Below are 18,257 nucleotides of genomic sequence, written 5' to 3' on the forward strand. Positions count from 1 at the left end.
ATGTTGGGAAACTTGCTGAGTCTCTGTAAAATCCACATGGGGATGTGGGGATGTGAGGATTACATGGAAAATAGTGGATATAAAGCACATTTCCTTCCATAGCACATATTAGGAGGTCAGTCATTTGTAGTTATTATTATCATACAGCAGAGGAAATCCTTCCAATTCCAAAACTGTTTCAAGGGTTCTGAAGAAGCAGTACAGAGCAAGAAGCCTGCCCTTGGTTCACTGTTGCTCCTTGGGTTGTGTAACAGCCCCCATAACATGGCATTGGCATTGACCTCACTGACCTAGATCAGTGGGAAGCCCATGAGTTGCCCCCAAATAGCCCAAGGTGGCACGGTGCCACTTTACAACCCCAATTGATTAAATGTTGATGTTTTGTGATTTCTCACAAGAGCTATGTCAAATGAAGAGATTATAAAAGTTATAATGAATAACAATAAGGATTTGTAAAATCCACACAGCATCTAGCACTTCATCTTTTTTGTCTTTAAACATTGTTAATACTAATCTATTACGAATCTACTGGTATGTTATAAGGTACCAGCTATGACCAAATATAATTTCATTTGCTTCTTTATCTAGGTCATATTATTTGGAATGCTTAGCAGATATCTTACTATTCTAATGGCAAGCAGATGTGTCAACCTGACTGCTCATATGTCTATTGGTAGAAAACTCCTCACTCCAAATATGTATCCTTTATCTCAGTGGTGCTTGCATGAGTATTATATTTTTTGGAACTTTGATAAACAGAGTATGGTATTTAACACTCCTTATATATACACATATACACCAAAAATTGTATTGAAATTTGCTTTTCACAATTGCTAATGGCATATGTTTTGCAGCATCAAATAAAATAATTCTAAATACATGCATCTTTGTATCATTCTTAAGAGATGATAATCTCCTGAATGTTTCCTAGCTTTCATTATGACAGTTGTAATTTTTTTCAACTCTGAACTTGATTAAGCCTGAGACAGAGGACAAGATCAGTAACATTTTGTAATGGCTGCTGTGTGATTCCATAACCTGAATCCTGATAGAGTTGAAAAAAGGAGTGAGGCTGCAGCAGGACTAGACTTCTGGTACAGCATTAAGGAATGGAAGAACAGCGACCCTGTGAGGCAAAACCAAGTATTGCACTTGGCTACGCAGGAAATTCTTGATGCTTGCAAACTACAAAGGATTTCTGAAAAGGCACTTATTTTTAAATATCTGGATTCAGAGTCAACCACTGAGCATCTACTGGGGGCTACACAAGTTTACATACATGTTACTTCAATACCTTTCACTTTTAGGTTGACACAGAGTATGCTGACTGGGGGTGGGGGTAGAAACTGCAAGCATGGATTACTTTTACATATAAATACCCTTGATAATTGACATACAGACAATAACCTTAATTGTTGTGCTTTTGTTGTTTTTTTTAATCTGACTAGCTATCAATCACATTAATGTAGGCTGAACAAAGACTTCAGAGAAAATGTTAGGCTACAGAAGAGAAATATTAATGCAAAAAAAACCCCTCAGATATTTTATATTTCATGGTTTCCGCTGGGTCAGTATTTTTGTTTTAATGTATGTTCTACCAGTTTTCCTAATTATGAAGAATGGGAGAAAACAAACTTCCATAGTACAAGTACTGCCTCTAAGGAAACAACGTCATTGTTACTGTGGTTGGGTAGTCCTCTGACATGTTTTCTTAAGACGCTGAATACCTTTCCTTTCTCAACAGTCCATCCTTCCAGCAATTCAATACTTTAGGACTAATGATCTTAGTGCCCTGCTACATTTCTTGCTGATTAAAATTTATGAAGGGCTTAAGTGTACACTTTCATCTGCATTAACATGTGATTAGTCCTGATACATCAGATGTACTGTGAAGTTCTTTTCATTTGAAGTTCATTTCAATGGCTTATTAAAGCAGTGTGCCCAGTGATACATCAAGAGAACAAGCTGACCTGAATTTATGAAATGAATGATCTGTTTTCTAATATTTGTCTAAGTTACTTGAAGTAAAAAGATCTAAGCATGGCATTCCAGTATTTCTTCAAGCTGTTTTCTTTGTGCTATCAGCTTGAAGACTCCTCTGCACTCCAGCATTGTTCTTTGTGGAAGAATACAATCACAGCATCTTAAGCCTTCCTGCAGGCTAGGGGTGTGGTCCTCTTTACCCTTGCTAAACTGTTTCATTTTCTCATGAACTCTGAACTAGTGGAACAAATACTTTGCTATTTTTCAGCCCAGACAGTATCTAATTTCTACATGCATGGGAGATGTTAAAGATAGTATTGCTGAGAATATCTATTTAACTTGCTGTATAATACTATACTTTTAAGTGTTAAAAGTGTCTTTGATATTTATTACAACAGTAGCACATGTTTTATAGTCCGGGGTTCGATAGTAAATACATTCTCCAGCTTAGTGGGTCACACAGTCTGTTGTAACCACTCAACTCTGCCTTTACAGAAAAAAAGTAGCCATAAATGAATAAGCATGGCTGTGTTCCAATGAAACTTAGTTTATGGTGACTGAAATGTGAATTTCATAAAATTTTCACATCACAAAATATTATTCTTTATTTTTAAAAAGTGATTGAGAAATGAAATACTCATTCTTAGCTAACAGGCCATACAAAAACAGAAAGCAGGTTGGACTTGGCCCATAGATAGCTCACCTCTGCATTATCACATTGGGTTAGTGGGGGTTTCCTAAATAATCAGATACATGGTAATTATGCTGTCAAACAGTGGGAGTTTACTCACTAGCCTTGTCGCCCACCCTGCTATCAATCACTTTCTGCCACACTGGTGGCACTGAGAGTAAGGGGGCTTTATTCCATTGTTCAGGTTAAGAGCAGCCCCTGTATGCCTAAACTCCAGATGAATCAACCTAAGAACTGCTATCAACTACAAGGATATACTACTGATCTTGAGGGTTTGAGTTGGAGTGCTGTCACAGACTTAGGTGTTTTCAAAGATCAAGGTGCTTGCAGTGTCCCCAAGAAGCGAAGCAACAGGTTGTTGCAATAATCCAGGGAAGGGACAATGGAGATCTCAACTGTGCTGGCAGAACAGAGGACTAAGACATATCTAAGATGTAGTTATGATCAGGTACTCACTTGGATGAGAACTGATTACATTGTTCTTACCTGTCTCACAGCATAAAAGAGATGGATGACAATTTAAAAGTGTAATTTTTATGCGATTGAAAATTTTTTTAAAATTTAAAAAATAAATAGCCCTGCCTGTGTTGCTCAGTTGGTAGGGGGTCGTCGTGCAAAGCAAAAGATGGCCAGTTCGATCCCTAGTCAGGGCAATAATGATGATGATGATGATAATGATGATGATAAAGTATTAACGTGCTACCTAAATTTGTCAGTCTTCATTTAATTACTTATAACCACTTTAGAAATTACAGAATACTATCGGTTTCCCTGATTTATTGATTCCCCTACCCCAAAGTGGAGTACATTTTCATTACTTCAACATAAGTTAGTTGAAATACATTTAATTAAAAAAAAAATACCCATCTGCCTTCACCACACTCCCAAACCGGCAATCACCACGTGAAGACACTTTCAATTTCCAGAAATTTACTTTGCTCTAGCGGGTCCCACGACAGGCCCCACTTTCGCCCAGCAACCCTCTCGGACCAGCCCCAACAGTTTCCCCTTCCCTCTGTCGCTAGTGCCGCCACTGTGACTCCAGCTCCACGGGCCAATTCCTTCCTTCCTTTTGTCGCTTTTCCTTCGCCCCGCCCTGATGGCTGTCTTCGATTGGCTGACACTACAATGCCGCGGCAGGATGCCCCAGAACCCAGTTATGATTGGCTGTAAAATAGGCGGACCTCTTCTGATTGGCTGAAAAGAGAAGGCAGCAAGTCTGGTTGCGCACCGGGTGTGTGGGCCCCCGCTTTGTTGCCTGAGTGGGGTGGCGGTAGAAGTTAGGGGGGTCAGAGGCTACAGCTGGTCTGGACCCACAGTCGCTGTCCTTGCCGTCACGTTTCCCGGTAGCCTTCAGCGTAGGAACCGCGCCCACAAGCAGCCATGAGCGGCGGCGTGTACGGAGGAGGTGAGTGAGCGCGAAATTCAGTGTGGGGTTTGCAACCCCCGCCACAGTCGTCTTCACTCCTCCCCTCGGTGGCGGTCCCTTCCGGTCTCCCCGCGTCTGGACTCCCTACTCCCCGCCCCATCCCCGCCCAGCGCCTCTGGCTCTCGGAGTCTCCGCTGTCTGCGGCCCCTTCCAGCCTCTGTCCCCGGAGGAGCGGACGGGCTTCGCGGCAGGGACTGAACCTGGATCCATCGAGGCAGGGAGTGAAGCTCCAACCAGGGGTCGGCCCGCCGAGCCCCCGCCGGAATGCCCAGCCCATGGTCGCCTCTCTCCAGTGTCTCCATACCTCGGCTGATCGGGGTGTGCGCGCGAGTTTAAACTTGGGAGTGCCCTGCGGTTTGCGAGCGTGGACGCGGGATTTCCGCAGCATCGGGTAGATGGCTCAGCGAGCGCGGGAGGTGGGTGGGATGGCCAGCGTGGCGGCCACTCAGGACCCGCACTCCCCTCCGCCCTCAGCGCTCGCGCAGCCGCGCACCCTTCAGCAGCTCCTGCCTGTTGGTGGACCGTGGATTCTCCAAGTTACTCTTGCGTGGCAATGCTCGGGATTGATTTCGGAACGCCTGTGATTTACGGACGCTTTGCTTGGCTAGGCTGTGGTATGGAGGAAAGAAACTGGAGCCAGCGAGTTCCAGGGACCTGAGCAGTAACAGCAGCCTCACCGTTCCTGGGGCGCTTTGGCCTTGGGCGGGTGACTTCACTTTAACCAGCTTCAGGCTCCAGAGTTGTGAAGTGGTAGTTCCTAGTGTGGGGGTTCAGAAGCAGACTCCCGAAGACGTGGCTCAGTAGTATGCGGCTTATTTCGAGCTAATGTCAGTTTTAGCTTCAGGCTCAAGAGAAACTTGTTCCCCCTCCCTTTAACTACCCAGAAGAACTGGAATTAGGGACCTTGGCCATAACAAGAGACTATCAGCAATCATCTTTTTTTGACCCACCTTTTTGGCACAGCGAACTTTTTTTTTTTTTCAGGAGAGGTGACCAAAAGAAACCCAGAATTATCTTCTGGAGGGTGGGCCCTTGTGCTATGGGACCCCCACCACCACCACCACCCTCAATCATTATCAGTATACCAGCTGGCGTTGTTGTGAGAGGCTGCATTTGGCTTCAGTGACTTTTTTTTTTTTTTTGACTCACCGCATTTGCCCATTTCATGATGGGTGATTTGGGAGAGCACCTGCCCACACCACGCTGGGTGTTCAGTTTTTGACCAAAAACAGCATGACGCCTGTGTCCCACCCTCCCTATTCACCTGATCTGGCCTTAAAAGACTTTTTGTGTCTTTCCCCCCATGAAAAAAGTCCCCAAAGGGAAACGTTTTGCCTCGTGGAAGAGGTGAAACAAAAAACAGCACAAACACTTCAAGGCATCAAAATCAACAAGTTCAAAATTGTTTTGAGCAGTAGAAAAAAGTCACCATTAGGTGTAGTACATCAAATGGAGGGTACTTGGAAGGTGACTGAAGTTTAAACATGTAAGAATAAATATACATTTTTTAAAAATTCTCAGTTTTTAGGGTTCTCCCTCATACTAAACACCTGCTCTTGCTATCATCCTGCAGTGACCCTTCCAAGTCCCCGAGGTGCATTATCTCAGCCCTAGCTCAGAATGTCTTACAGACCTAGATACACCTTTCTATCTCTGAACCCCTGGTGCATGTGGGGGTCTCTGACTCTTGTGTCTGCAAGGTTCCTATACATATCTATGTATTAAACTATTAAAATTTCTCCTGCTAATCTGTGTCCTGTCTACTTGATTATTAGACCACCAAAAGAACTGTTAGGGTGAGGGAAAGTTTGTTTCTCCCCACACTGGCCACTGGGGTGGTTGTGATGATTAAATGAGATAATGCTGCACTTGCTCTCAAAGTGTGGTCCATGGAGCAACAGTTCAGCATCTCCTGCCAGCTTTTTAGGGTTGCAGACTGCCAGGCCCCATTGTAAATCTACTGAGTCAGAGCCTTTGTTTTTGCAAGAGACCTAGAGGGAACACAGGTGTGTATGATTCTTGTTTTGTGTTTCTGTTTGATGAGTTGGAGAACAAGGAGCCAGAACCAAAGTGTTGTTCTTTTTCATTGTGTCTAGTAAGGTTGCTGTCTCTGAAGAGGATGGCATTTTATTGGCAGAGGATAAAAATAATGTTTTCAAAGTTCTTAGGTAAAGCATTTAAAATTCACAAAAGTAAGGAAATGATTTTGTGTTTGAGCTATCACTGCATGGCCAGTATTTGTAGTGGGTCACATTTTCCAAAAGGTTTACTGTGAAAAGCAACCAAACCCCTCACCTAAATTTTGTGTAATTGTAGATTGTATTTTTAACTTGCATACTTATTAAAAAGATCTTTTGCTGAGGCCGGTGTGGCTCAGTTTGTTGGGCACTGTCCAGCAAATTGAAAGTTCACGAGTTCACTTCTCAGTCAGGACACATGCCTGGGTTGCAACCGATTGATGTTTCTTCCTTCTCTACCTCCCTTCTCCTCTCTTGTAGAATCAATAAGTGTGTCCTTGGGTGAAGATTTTTTAAAAAATCTTTGTAGTTTAAATTTTTTAATGTACAGCTCTCTCATTCCCAAAATAACTTTTGACCAGTTTGGACACTGATCTAAATTAAAGCTTTAGGAATAATGTATAATTCGGGGTGGGGGTTATTTTATTTTTTTTAATTTTTGGAGAAGGGAAGGGAGGGAGAAAGGGAGAGAGGAACCTCAGTGTGTGGTTGCCTCTCACACGCCCCCTACTGGGGACCTGGCTTTCAACCCAGGAATGTGCCCTGACTGGCACATTGAACTGGTGACCCTTTGGTTTCAGGCTGGCATTCAATCCACTGAGCAACACCAGCCAGGGCTAGTTAGAATATTTCTTTACCTGACATTCTAGTTAATCAGTAATAAAGTTTACTAATTTATGTTCACTGGTAAACTTAGGATTTGTACTTGAGTTTACATGCTACAGTGAAATCAGATGCATTGTTCTGCTTTTAAGTAATTTGGATCAGAATATTTTATAGAGAATGGTTAATTTCTTTGGGAATATATACCAAATACAGAAATTTTCTTTCAAATTAAAAATAAAAATAGGTAGTCTTTATTTAAATAAAAATAAGATCATTATTTTGTAAAGATGTTATCTCTCAACTGTGAATATTTGTAGTATAATAATTGATTTTTCTTTTTAAATGTATTTTTATTGTATTTTTTCCATTACCATTTATCCGCTTTATACCCCCTCTCCTCCACAGTTACCACACTGTTGTCTATGTCCATGAGTCCTTTTTTTATTTTTAAGTTTCATTTTTAAAATTTTTGAAATAGTTCAAACGTACTAAAAAATAAAATTTATATGTAGGTTTATATGTGATACTTTCATACTGACTACTTAGTTTTAATAGATGCAATATTTTACCATATTTGCCTCAGATATTTTAAGAAGTAAAATAGTACTGATGTAGAGTTCTCTCTCCCTCTTTAGAGATAAACACTACACTGGAGGTATGTAACATTCTCAGACCCTATGCATATTTTTATACTTTCAGTGAGTATGTATGTATCCATAATGAATTAAATAGTATCATAATAATATGAATATAGATATATATATACAAACACACACCATATACATATATACACAAGTATTATATATATATATATATACACACACACACTTATTTATATATGTGTGTATATATATACACTAACTTTTTAAGCTGAGACTTTTGGATTTATCCATGTTGACACATGTAGGTCTAGATCATTCGTTTACCTGGTATATAGCATTTCAATATATGAACACACTGTAGTTTATCTGTTTCCCTGCTGAGAGACCATTAGATAATTTCTATCTTTTCCCATGGCAAGCAGTGTGACAATACTAATTATCTTAGCAGCTACCACTGACAGTGCTTGTTATGTGTAGGAACTGTTCTGAGTACTTACATCCCTTAAAACAGGCACCAAACTCATTTTCACCACGGGCCACATCAGCCTCGTGGTTGCCTTCTAAGGGCCGAATGTAGAGCTCCTTGCCCCTGGTTAAGGAATAGTTACATTTATACAGCCCTAAAATTACATTCAGTTCTTTGAAGGCAACCAAGGGCTGATGTGGCCCCCAGTGAAAATGAGCTTGACAACCCTGCATTAAAACATTTAACACATTCAATCATTATACCATCCTATGAGATAGGGAAGTGAAGTAGAGAAGTTAGAAAATATCACCCAAGGTCACACACCTAGTGAACATTCTGGTAGGTGAGAATGTTCACAATATATGTGAGAGTTTCTCTAAAGAAGGTATGTGTGATTTCTGTGAATGCATATTTTCAACTTGAGTAGTTATGAGCAAATTGTCCATAGTGTTCATTACCAATTTCCAGCTTATACTAGGAGAGGTATAAAAACACCTCTATCTCTACATCTTTAGTAAAAGGCAAAAGATTTATACGATCTGAAGAGAAACCAGAGTATCTTCTTTCTCTACATCTTTTGACAACACTTGCTCTTATCAGACTTATTAATTTTAGCTAATTTATTGGGAGTAAATAGTATTCTTTATTATTTTTAATGAAAAAATCCTTCTTTGAAAAATCAGTGCCTGGAAAATCCAAGTGCTTTATTTAAGGAGGCATACTGTTTCAGCTGAAGTAATTATAAAGTGTAATTAGAGGCTGTTCTCTGAATTTGAATGTAAAAAATACTAGCCTTCTCCCTTAGCATTAAACTTTATGTCCTAAAATTTTTTTAAACATGCAAGCTTTGATGATACCTTCATTTTAATGATTTTTCCTGGCCTATATTAATATACCTTATCTCATTCTTCAGAGTCCTACTTGGGATTTCGCTGAGTTCTCTAACTGGATGGAATATTATTTCCCTGATGTATGAAAAAATCATACTAAAGTATACTAGATATCTTCCCTTTGCCCCTCTAGATCCACCCACCACACATTTTCACCCTGTCTGTGCCCTTGAACACTGACCCATGTAGATTAAATCAGTGGGCGTCCTTGACCTCTGGGAGGCCAATGGTAAGGGTACCCATACTTCCTGCTTTGTGATTCTTGTCCTGGTACAATTATTAATTAATATGGACCCCTTTCACATTCAGAAGTAGCCCAATTTGGATGAGAAATTATGAGAACACCCCAGTCCATGGGGAGAGGAAGTAGAGAGGTTGGCATGTTTATTAGCCTGATTCCTTTTTCTAGGAGCCAGCCACCCCTTCACTGAAGGTCACAGCTCCTGTCAGGTAGCCCTCCAAACACACAACTCTCTGGGTTCTGGACTAAGTTTCTTCTCCATTTCTTCAATTCAAAGGGTGCTGACAGATCTCTGACATTATAAGTCCTAGGGTACCATACCATTTTTCTTATTTTCCTGTATTGTGCCCTATATCTTTCTAAATAGTTCCTTAAGTGAACTCTCCTCAAATTACCCAATTTTAGTTTAGCATCTCTTTCCTGATTGAACTTCTGATATATTGTGTATGACATTATGTTTTATTTCTTTTATTTTTTTAAGATTTTATTTATTTTTTTAAAGAGAGGGGAAGGGTGGGAGAAAGAGGGAGAGAAACATTTATGTGAGGTTGCCTCTCCAGTGTCCCCACCTGGGAATCGAACCAGTGATCCTTTAGTTCCCAGGCCGGTGCTCAATCCACTGAACCACACCAGCCAGGGCTGACATTATATTTTAATTAAATGAATCTTTAGTTTAAGGTGCATTTAAAATAAAGCTAGGTTCAAGGTAGTAATAGTATGAATGTAATGCCTGGCTTAATATTTATAGAGCTTTCATGTACATTCTCATTTTGAACATGTTCATTTTGAGCATATTAAGTACTTTTAAAATTTCCATATGCTACTTGTAAGTTTTTAATATTAATTCTTTTCTCATCTCTTCAGATGAAGTTGGAGCCCTTGTTTTTGACATTGGATCCTATACTGTGAGAGCTGGTTATGCTGGTGAGGACTGTCCCAAGGTAAGTGTAATGTTAGAGTTAATGGGCTATGTAAGGGCCATTCATGTAGAATTAAATTCCTGCAGAAATACTGGCTCAAATATGATAAAAGACATTAGTTTGGGGAGAAAATGAGTCCTTGATAAAAGCAGGTAACACTAGCGTGTCATGTTTTTGACTCTTACAGGTGGATTTCCCCACCGCTATTGGCATGGTATTAGAGAGAGATGATGGAAGCACGTTGATGGAAATAGATGGTGATAAAGGCAAACAAGGCGGTCCCACCTATTACATAGATACTAATGCCCTGCGTGTTCCCAGGGAGAATATGGAGGCCATTTCACCACTGAAAAACGGGATGGGTATGGTTTTGTTTTCCTACGTAATTGATTATAAACACAGGGTATACTGGGTGCATGTGTTAGATGTAAAGTAACAGCTTCCTGTGAGTTGAACATCAGTAATTTTTTTCATTCTACAAACTGATGCATCAGATACTGAGAATACAAAGATGCATAAAACACATTTCTTTTCCTGAAGAAACTCATAGGTAGGAGGCATAGATGTATATATACAAAAATGTTGGGTAAGTGCTATATAGCTATGTCTGATAATCAGTAGGATTAGAGAGGAATGGCATTCATTCTGTCATTGGGCGTCAGTGATGGTTTTCACAAAGGAGGGAAGTTTTGTACCGAATCTTGATCAATGAATAAGAATTGGCCAGACCGACAAGAACAGGTACAGCAGAGCAGCCAGCATGTGTGAAGAGATGGAGTTGTGGAAGGAACTTACATGTTTAGAAATGTCATCAATTGTTGTACATATGGCTGCAACATGTACACATGTTGCACATTGAGTGCCTTATGGCCAGATGCAAGGAAGGTAGGCCGAGAGCAATCATAAAAGGACTCATAACCCATGCCAGGGGTGTATTAAGCTGGTAATAAGAGTAACCCCAAAGGAATTTAAACAGAGAGGTGTGAAATGTTCATGTTTGCCAGCTGGAAAAATCATTCTAAGAGCAATATGTAGTCTAGACTGGAGGAAGGTACTATAGACAAGAGGTTTAGTTAAAAGAGTTAGGAGTTCAGTGGAGAAATGAGTATTTAAATCGTAACACTGATGGTGGTGATCCTGAGGTGGCTTTCAGAGATAATCCAGAAGCAGTAGGTTTTTAAAGTGATTGATTGGATTGGTGAAAACAAGGATTGGGAAAGTTTCTTGGATTTTTTATTGGGATGACTGAGTTAAGAGTGCCATGCATTGAGGTAGGAATAGAAGGCATAAAACAAGTTCTGTGGTCTTAAAAGCTAAGTGAGTTGCTAATATCTAAGTTGCTAATACCTGAAATTCAGTTATTGACTGGAAGGACTACAGGACTCAGTGTATAGTTGTACTGAAGGCTCTGATTGTTGCACTGAAATGATACAAACAAAATCAGTAAGGGGAAAAAGGGGACATGGAGTGTAGTCCAGAGGAAGGCAGTACAAACTTCTAGGAGTCTTCACATGGTGCAGTCATACAAGATGTGTTTAATTCCTCCAGCACCAAGTTATAACCATATGTGTGTTGTCCACTAGGCTTTTTATTGGGAGATGGTCATGTAGGTATCCTGTGCCTAGCAAATACCAAAATCCTAGCCTCCCAGAAGGAAAGAAGGTTTTTATCATAAGCCTCATTCTTTGTACAAACTATTTAGGCACAATGAGCTACTCTTATCACGTAGGGAGTTTTATGTCAGTGCAGGAAACTGTTCACCAGTCAAATCCCCAGATGCCTACCAAGGGTCAACCTTGTAGCAGGTCTTTCTCAGGACTGCTGTGTTAACTCTTTTCTGCACAGCAAGTAAATGAGTTTATTATGAGTTCAAAGTGATTGAAAAAAGGTGCTAATGATTGTTGTAAGCAGATGACAAAGATCTCAATATATAGAACTGCATTATATTACTCTGGAACAGTTTGAAATAGGAGAACAGGGTTGAAGATGGGGTTCCTTGTGAAAACTTGTTCTGTATTTATAAAAAACCCACTGCCAACATCATACTCAATGGGCAAAACTAAAAGCTTTTCCCTTAAGATCAGGAACAAGATAAGGGAGTCTGCTTTCACCACTCTTATTCAGCATAGTACTAGAAGTTGTAGCCACAGCGATCAGACAAGAAAAAGAAATAAACAGAATCCAAATTGGGAAGGAGGAAGTAGAACTGTCATTATCAGCAGGTGACATGATAGTGTACATAGAAAATGTTATAGTTCTCCACAAAAAACCAGTTGACCTAATAAGTGAATTTGGCAAAGTAGTGGGATACAAAGTCAACATTCAGAAATCTAGGGCATTTTTGTACACCAACAATGAACTATTAGAAAGAGAAACTAGGAAAATATCCATCCCATTTACTATAACAACAAGAAAAATGAAGTACCTAGGAATAAATTTAACCAAGGAGGTAAAAGACCTATACTCTGAAAACTATAGAACACTGAAGAAAGAAATCAAGGAAGATACAAATAAATGGAAGCATTTACCATGTTCATGGATTGGAAGAATTAACATCATTAAAATATCCAACTACCCAAAGCAATCTATAGATTCAGTACAATCCTACTAAAATGCCAATAGCATATTTCACAGATCTAGAACAAGTATTTCCAGAATTTATATGGATTGAAAAAAGACCCCAAAGTCTCAGCAATCTTCAGAAAGAAGAACAAATTAGGAGGGATCACAATACCTGATATCAAACTACACTACAAGGCCACTGTAATCAAAACATACTGGTATTGTCGTAAGAACAGACACACAGATCAATGGAACAGAATAGAGAGCCCAGAAATAAACCCATGTCTCTATGGTCAATTAATATTTGACAGATGGGGCACAAGCATACAATGGAGTTAAAATAGCCTCTTCAATAAATGGTGTTGGGAGAACTAGACTAGTACATGCAAAAAAATGAAACTAAACCACCAATGTATACCATACACCAGAACAAACTCAAAATGGATAAAAGGCTTAAACATAAGTCAGTACCATAAAAGTCCTAGAAGAAAACATAGGCAGTAAAATTTCAGATATCCCACAAAGCAATATTTTTGCCAATATATCTCAACAAACAAGCAAAAAGTTTCTAATGTAAAAGCAAAGATGATGTCTATTTAAAGGACTGTGTTAGGAAGTAGAGCTATAGAATAAGTAGGTTCTGTGTATTAAAGTATTTAATGGTAAATCTTAGAAAAAAATCTCTCCAAAAATGCTGTATTGATCTCCAGTTAAGCACTGTTTTCAAGGCACTGATTTTACATTCTAGTTGAGGACTGGGATAGTTTCCAGGCTATTTTGGATCACACCTACAAGATGCACGTCAAATCAGAGCCCAGCCTGCATCCTGTCCTCATGTCAGAAGCACCGGTAAGGACAAGACTTGCCTTTCTAATGTTTCCTCTCCCCCAAGGACCATTCATTTGAAAAAAAAGTTTTTTGGCTTTAAAGGAGCTTAGAAATTTATATTTTGATGTTTGAAAATTAGGGGAAGAGGGATTAATTTTTAAATAATACTATAACTTTTATTTCAATAAATAAAATATTCGCAGAATAATATCAAAGCACCCCAATGAGTTCTGGTGGTTATTTATCTATTTTTTCCAGGGATTTACTTAACAGTAGAATCCTTGGGCTGCTTCCCATTTTGGTTTATGAATTGTCCCTTGTGCCACAAGTGCAGTACATAGCTGCTTTTATACTCAGGTGAGATGTCTGGGAGAGATGTTGATTGAGGGCTGCAAATTGGTAGACTGAAGCCTCTTTTGAAATAATAAATTATCAATCTACTGTTATTATAGTTAACTTCTGGTTTCTCTTATGAGTACCAGGTATAAATGGGAGAATTTGGTGACGTAAAATTCATACTTAGGATTATGATGACTAGATTCACTCTTTTTAAAAAAATGTTTTTAATTTCATTTTTGGGAGAGAGGAAGAGAGAGAGAAACATTGATTTGCTGTTCCACTTATTGATGCATTCATTGGTTGATTATTGTATGCCCTGACTGGGGATTGAACCCACAACCTTGGTGTCTCAGGACGATGCTCAAACCAGCTGAGCTACCTGGTTAAGACTAGATTCACTCTTAAGATTTAGTAATACTTTATGTTTATAGCAATCATAAGTCCCTTAATTGAAAACTTGGTAATTTCTGGAATTCATTGCAGCAGATAATTTTACTTCTTACTAAATAATAACCAAATTATAATTTATATTTATTAAATCTATTTCATTTCATATCTATTGAAATGAATTAAATTTTATAAAATTGTTATTATGAAGATTATTTGCCATGGTATTTTATTCTATTTTTAACATTTTACATATTTGTTAATATAGTGCTGTGATGAATCCTGACATAAATCAACATTTTAGTTTTTAAACAACAAATGACTTGCTTTTCTTTTTTCTCCTTATCCAGTGGAACACCAGAGCCAAGAGAGAGAAACTGACAGAGTTGATGTTTGAACACTACAACATCCCCGCGTTCTTCCTTTGCAAAACTGCAGTTTTGACTGCGTATCCTTGAAAGACCAATGCTTAGCTTTTCTGTAAAGGTAGATGTGGTATTCCTGAAGATGATGCCCCAGCAGGAAGACATGAGCTAATTCCTGCTTGTTCAGAACTTTGGGGTTTTTCTGTCTTGCTTTTTAGCTACCCATCTTTTAGTATTTCTTATTGGAAGTGATATACGAGAAAATATGAGAGGGTAAGGGAAAGATGCACTGAAATCCCACTTGTTAACAAGGTTATTAAGAATTTTGTTTTTTGAAGGAGAATGTGCATAGGAGGGAGTGTTGTGTCCAATTGGCAAAGATATAGTTCAGAGACTGCCATTTCCTCCCTCTCCTCCAATACCATAGAAAAGTAGAATTGGCTATAACTTTACTTAATACTAAATCACCAGATAGTTTTTGCAAGCATATAAAGGGACAGATATGGAAATATGCCCTCACCTCAAAGAATTTGTAATGTAATATTCTTGTTAGAAGCTAAATAATAGCTTTTAATATTACTTCAAAATAACCATTGGTAAAAGTCATAAAGAAGTACATGATTAATTTGAAATTTCTGTGTAGTAATTGTGGTAGTTCTGCAGAGTAGTATAGTAGTCTGACAACCTTTAATTTTTTTTAAAAAAGCTAGTTGTGCGACATGGGAGAAAGAGCCCTATATTTAGAGTTCAAGTTGGAGTGTTTACATTGGTGTGATCTTGAACTAGGTATTTAAAATCTGATCTTCACTTCAACTCATTTATCCTGTGTACTTCCCTGGAAGGCTGTCATATTAAGGTCATTTTTACGTAAACATGAGGATCACTGTGGTAACTCTAATCTAATATCTGTAAGTCTTGTAGATGACATAGCAAAACCAGTATAAGTGTTTGTTACAGTGATTTAGTTTATAGTTGAAGATCTATGTTTGGCTTCAGGAGTTATAAAAATAGGTTTAGGTCTGACTGTAGGGGCCTCCTCAAATATAAAAAAATGTGAACTTCAGACTCTAGGGAACCGTTAAAGGTTTTTGAGTTGGAGATGAAGAGTGCTAGCTGACCCATTGTGTGCATTATCTCATTTAATTTCTTTACTGACCTCATCAGGAAATGGAGTCAAAATAAGCAAGTTGGTCCAAGTTCACAATTTGGAAAATGGCACTTCTGAATTTGAATGTAGGTCTGTCTGTTTGGCTGCTTCCTTACAGGGAGTACGTAAGCAGAATTGGGCATTGTTTTATTTTTTAACTTTTTGTTACAGAAAATTTCTGACACAAAAGAAGATAGACTATTATATTGACTCTCTATAAGTTCACCCCAGTTCAATAATTTTAAGCTCATAGCTAAGTTGCATTAGTTATAGCCTCACCTATCTCCCCTCCCACCATGATTTTGAAGGAAATCCCAGACTTTAACTTTAGCCATACAAACTTGAACATGTATGTATCTATAAAAGATTTTACCGTGTTTTTTAAAAACAACAACAAAAAGATGGAACCACAGTTGATCTTATTTTTTAAAAAGTTTAGCATGTTTGAATCAGGGTCCAAACAACAAGGGTCATATGTTGTATTTGGACAGTGTCTCTTAGGTCTCTTTTAATATATAGGTTCTCCTCCTCCTCCCCTTTTTTTGTTCAGGGAGTAGATTGTCCTGTAGAAGTTTCCACATTTCTGGATTTCCCTGGCTGGTGGTGTTTTACTATAACACCACCAGTCAGGGAAATCGGTGTTGTCTTCTAGCTCAGTAGTTCTCAAACTTTGTATATCCATAGTTTTTATTTATGTGGGTTGCATCTGGCAGTATTTACCATATTATAAATTAAAAAAGAAAGTTAAAATTATATTTGCTTACTGTTATTTTAATTAGTAATAAGTTTATTGTATGTTAATATAAATAAAATATTTTCAAGAAATCGCAATTTTCCAAAACCCAAAAAATTAATGAGAAGAGCAGCGGCATCACTTAAAATTTTTTCACTCTCTTTAATGTTGAACTTAATAGTGGAAATTGAAGTCTCATATAATGCTTTTACATTCAGTATGTAGTGTATCACACACAACATACCCTCTGGAAAACTTTGCTATATAGTCATGAGAGAATGATGGTGAAAAAGACAAAGTACATTTTAGTGTTATTCTAAAATTGTTTTGATGTCTCAAAAGGATGGCATCAGGACTGCTCTACACTTTTAAAAATTACTGAAAATCCCTAAGAGCTTTTGTTTATGTGAGTAATGTCTACCAATATTACTGCATGACAAAGTAAAACTAAGAATTTAACTTTTATTTATTAGTTCCGTTTAAAGTACCAAAAATAGACCTGTTAACACATTTTTATGAAAAGAATAATTATATTTTCTAAAACAAAAATATCTTTTAAAGATTTTATTTATTTTTAGAAAGGGGGGAAGGGAGGGGAAAGAGAGGGAGAGAAACACTGATGTGAGAAACATTAATCGGTTGCCTCTTGTGTGCCCCGTCTGGGGACCAAATCTGCAACCCTGACCAGAAATTGAACCAGTGACCTTTCACTTTGCAAGATGATGGGAGCCAACTGCGCCACACTGGTCAGGGCTAGAACAAAAATATTAATGACAACAGTAGCATTGTTTTATCTGGCTTAATTGATGATAGCTGAGTTCTCCTATCTACCAGCTGCAGGCTCTGTCCTGTTGACACCTTAAGCTAAAAGGAAGGCTTCAATTTTCTGCTGTCCAAGCTGCATACTGTTGGAGAATGAATGTAGTTAAAAAGGTAGCAAGAGGTCAGTAGAGTAGCAGTAAAAACAGATAAATAACTAACCCTCTTTCTGGCCATTTTATTCTCAGACTCCATTCCTCTGATCATCTCTGCCCATTCCTCATTGTTGTTTTGCCCTTAGCCCTTCATGTCTCTTGACATGCTCTTTCTGGCTTAACTTACAAATTTCCTTGACTTCAGACACCAGTTATACAGTGAAAACTTCCATTCCGTATCTGTATTCCAGATCTTTCTTGTGAGCTCCAGGCTCAGCTGCTCAGAAGAACATGTTCTGTTAGTTATCTGTATGAGCACTTGAAGCTCATTTTGTCCAATACTGACTTGATCTTCTCTCCCCTCAAATTTATTCCTTCTCGCAGTTGCCCAGACCTAAAATCTTTCTCTTTAACCCTTAAAATGTATCGGTCATCAAGATCTATGTATTTTTCACCAAATACCTGTCAAATCCATTTATTTTTCTATATTCACTACCCTTGCCTTACGTGCAAACTGTTTCCAGTATTACTGCAACCTTTCCTCATAAGATTTTTCTTCCCCTTTTTATTGAATTTGTTGGGGTGACACTAGTTAACAAAATTATACAGGTTCAGGTGCACAGTGCTACAACACAGCATCTCCATCCATATTGTGTGTTCACCGGCTCAACTCAGGTCTCCATCCTTCACCATTTACAACCCCATACCCTCCACCAGCCTCCCACCACCCTCCATACCCCTTTCTCTTATCTTGCTCATTCTTCACAGGGAAGCTCCAATAATCTTTGTTAACTGCCAGCCAGCTTTAAGCCAGAATCATCTTCTTCATTCTTTTCTTCATTCTTCTTCCAGGCTGTACTAGTGAACTCCTTAGGTGCAAGCTGTTTCTGGGATTACTGCAACCCTTCCTCTTAATA

At 38.6% G+C, this 18,257-nt stretch overlaps 1 protein-coding gene across 1 annotated transcript in view; it reads left to right on the top strand.

Moving 5' to 3' along the window:
* The first annotated feature begins 3,870 nt into the window (after window positions 1-3,870).
* The window catches only part of LOC123827333 (actin-like protein 6A), a 29,228-nt gene continuing 14,841 nt past the window's right edge, over window positions 3,871-18,257 (top strand). The window contains exons 1-5 of the mRNA XM_045851869.1: window positions 3,871-4,082; window positions 10,010-10,086; window positions 10,253-10,427; window positions 13,376-13,476; window positions 14,532-14,629. Coding sequence (XP_045707825.1) covers window positions 4,058-4,082; window positions 10,010-10,086; window positions 10,253-10,427; window positions 13,376-13,476; window positions 14,532-14,629 — 476 coding nt within the window. The 5' untranslated portion in view covers window positions 3,871-4,057. The remainder of the gene's footprint in view (window positions 4,083-10,009; window positions 10,087-10,252; window positions 10,428-13,375; window positions 13,477-14,531; window positions 14,630-18,257) is intronic.

The sequence above is a fragment of the Phyllostomus hastatus genome, unplaced genomic scaffold, assembly GCF_019186645.2.
Source record: "Phyllostomus hastatus isolate PE091 unplaced genomic scaffold, TTU_PhHast_1.1 phas_contig_86, whole genome shotgun sequence".
NCBI classification, from domain to species: domain Eukaryota; kingdom Metazoa; phylum Chordata; class Mammalia; order Chiroptera; family Phyllostomidae; genus Phyllostomus; species Phyllostomus hastatus.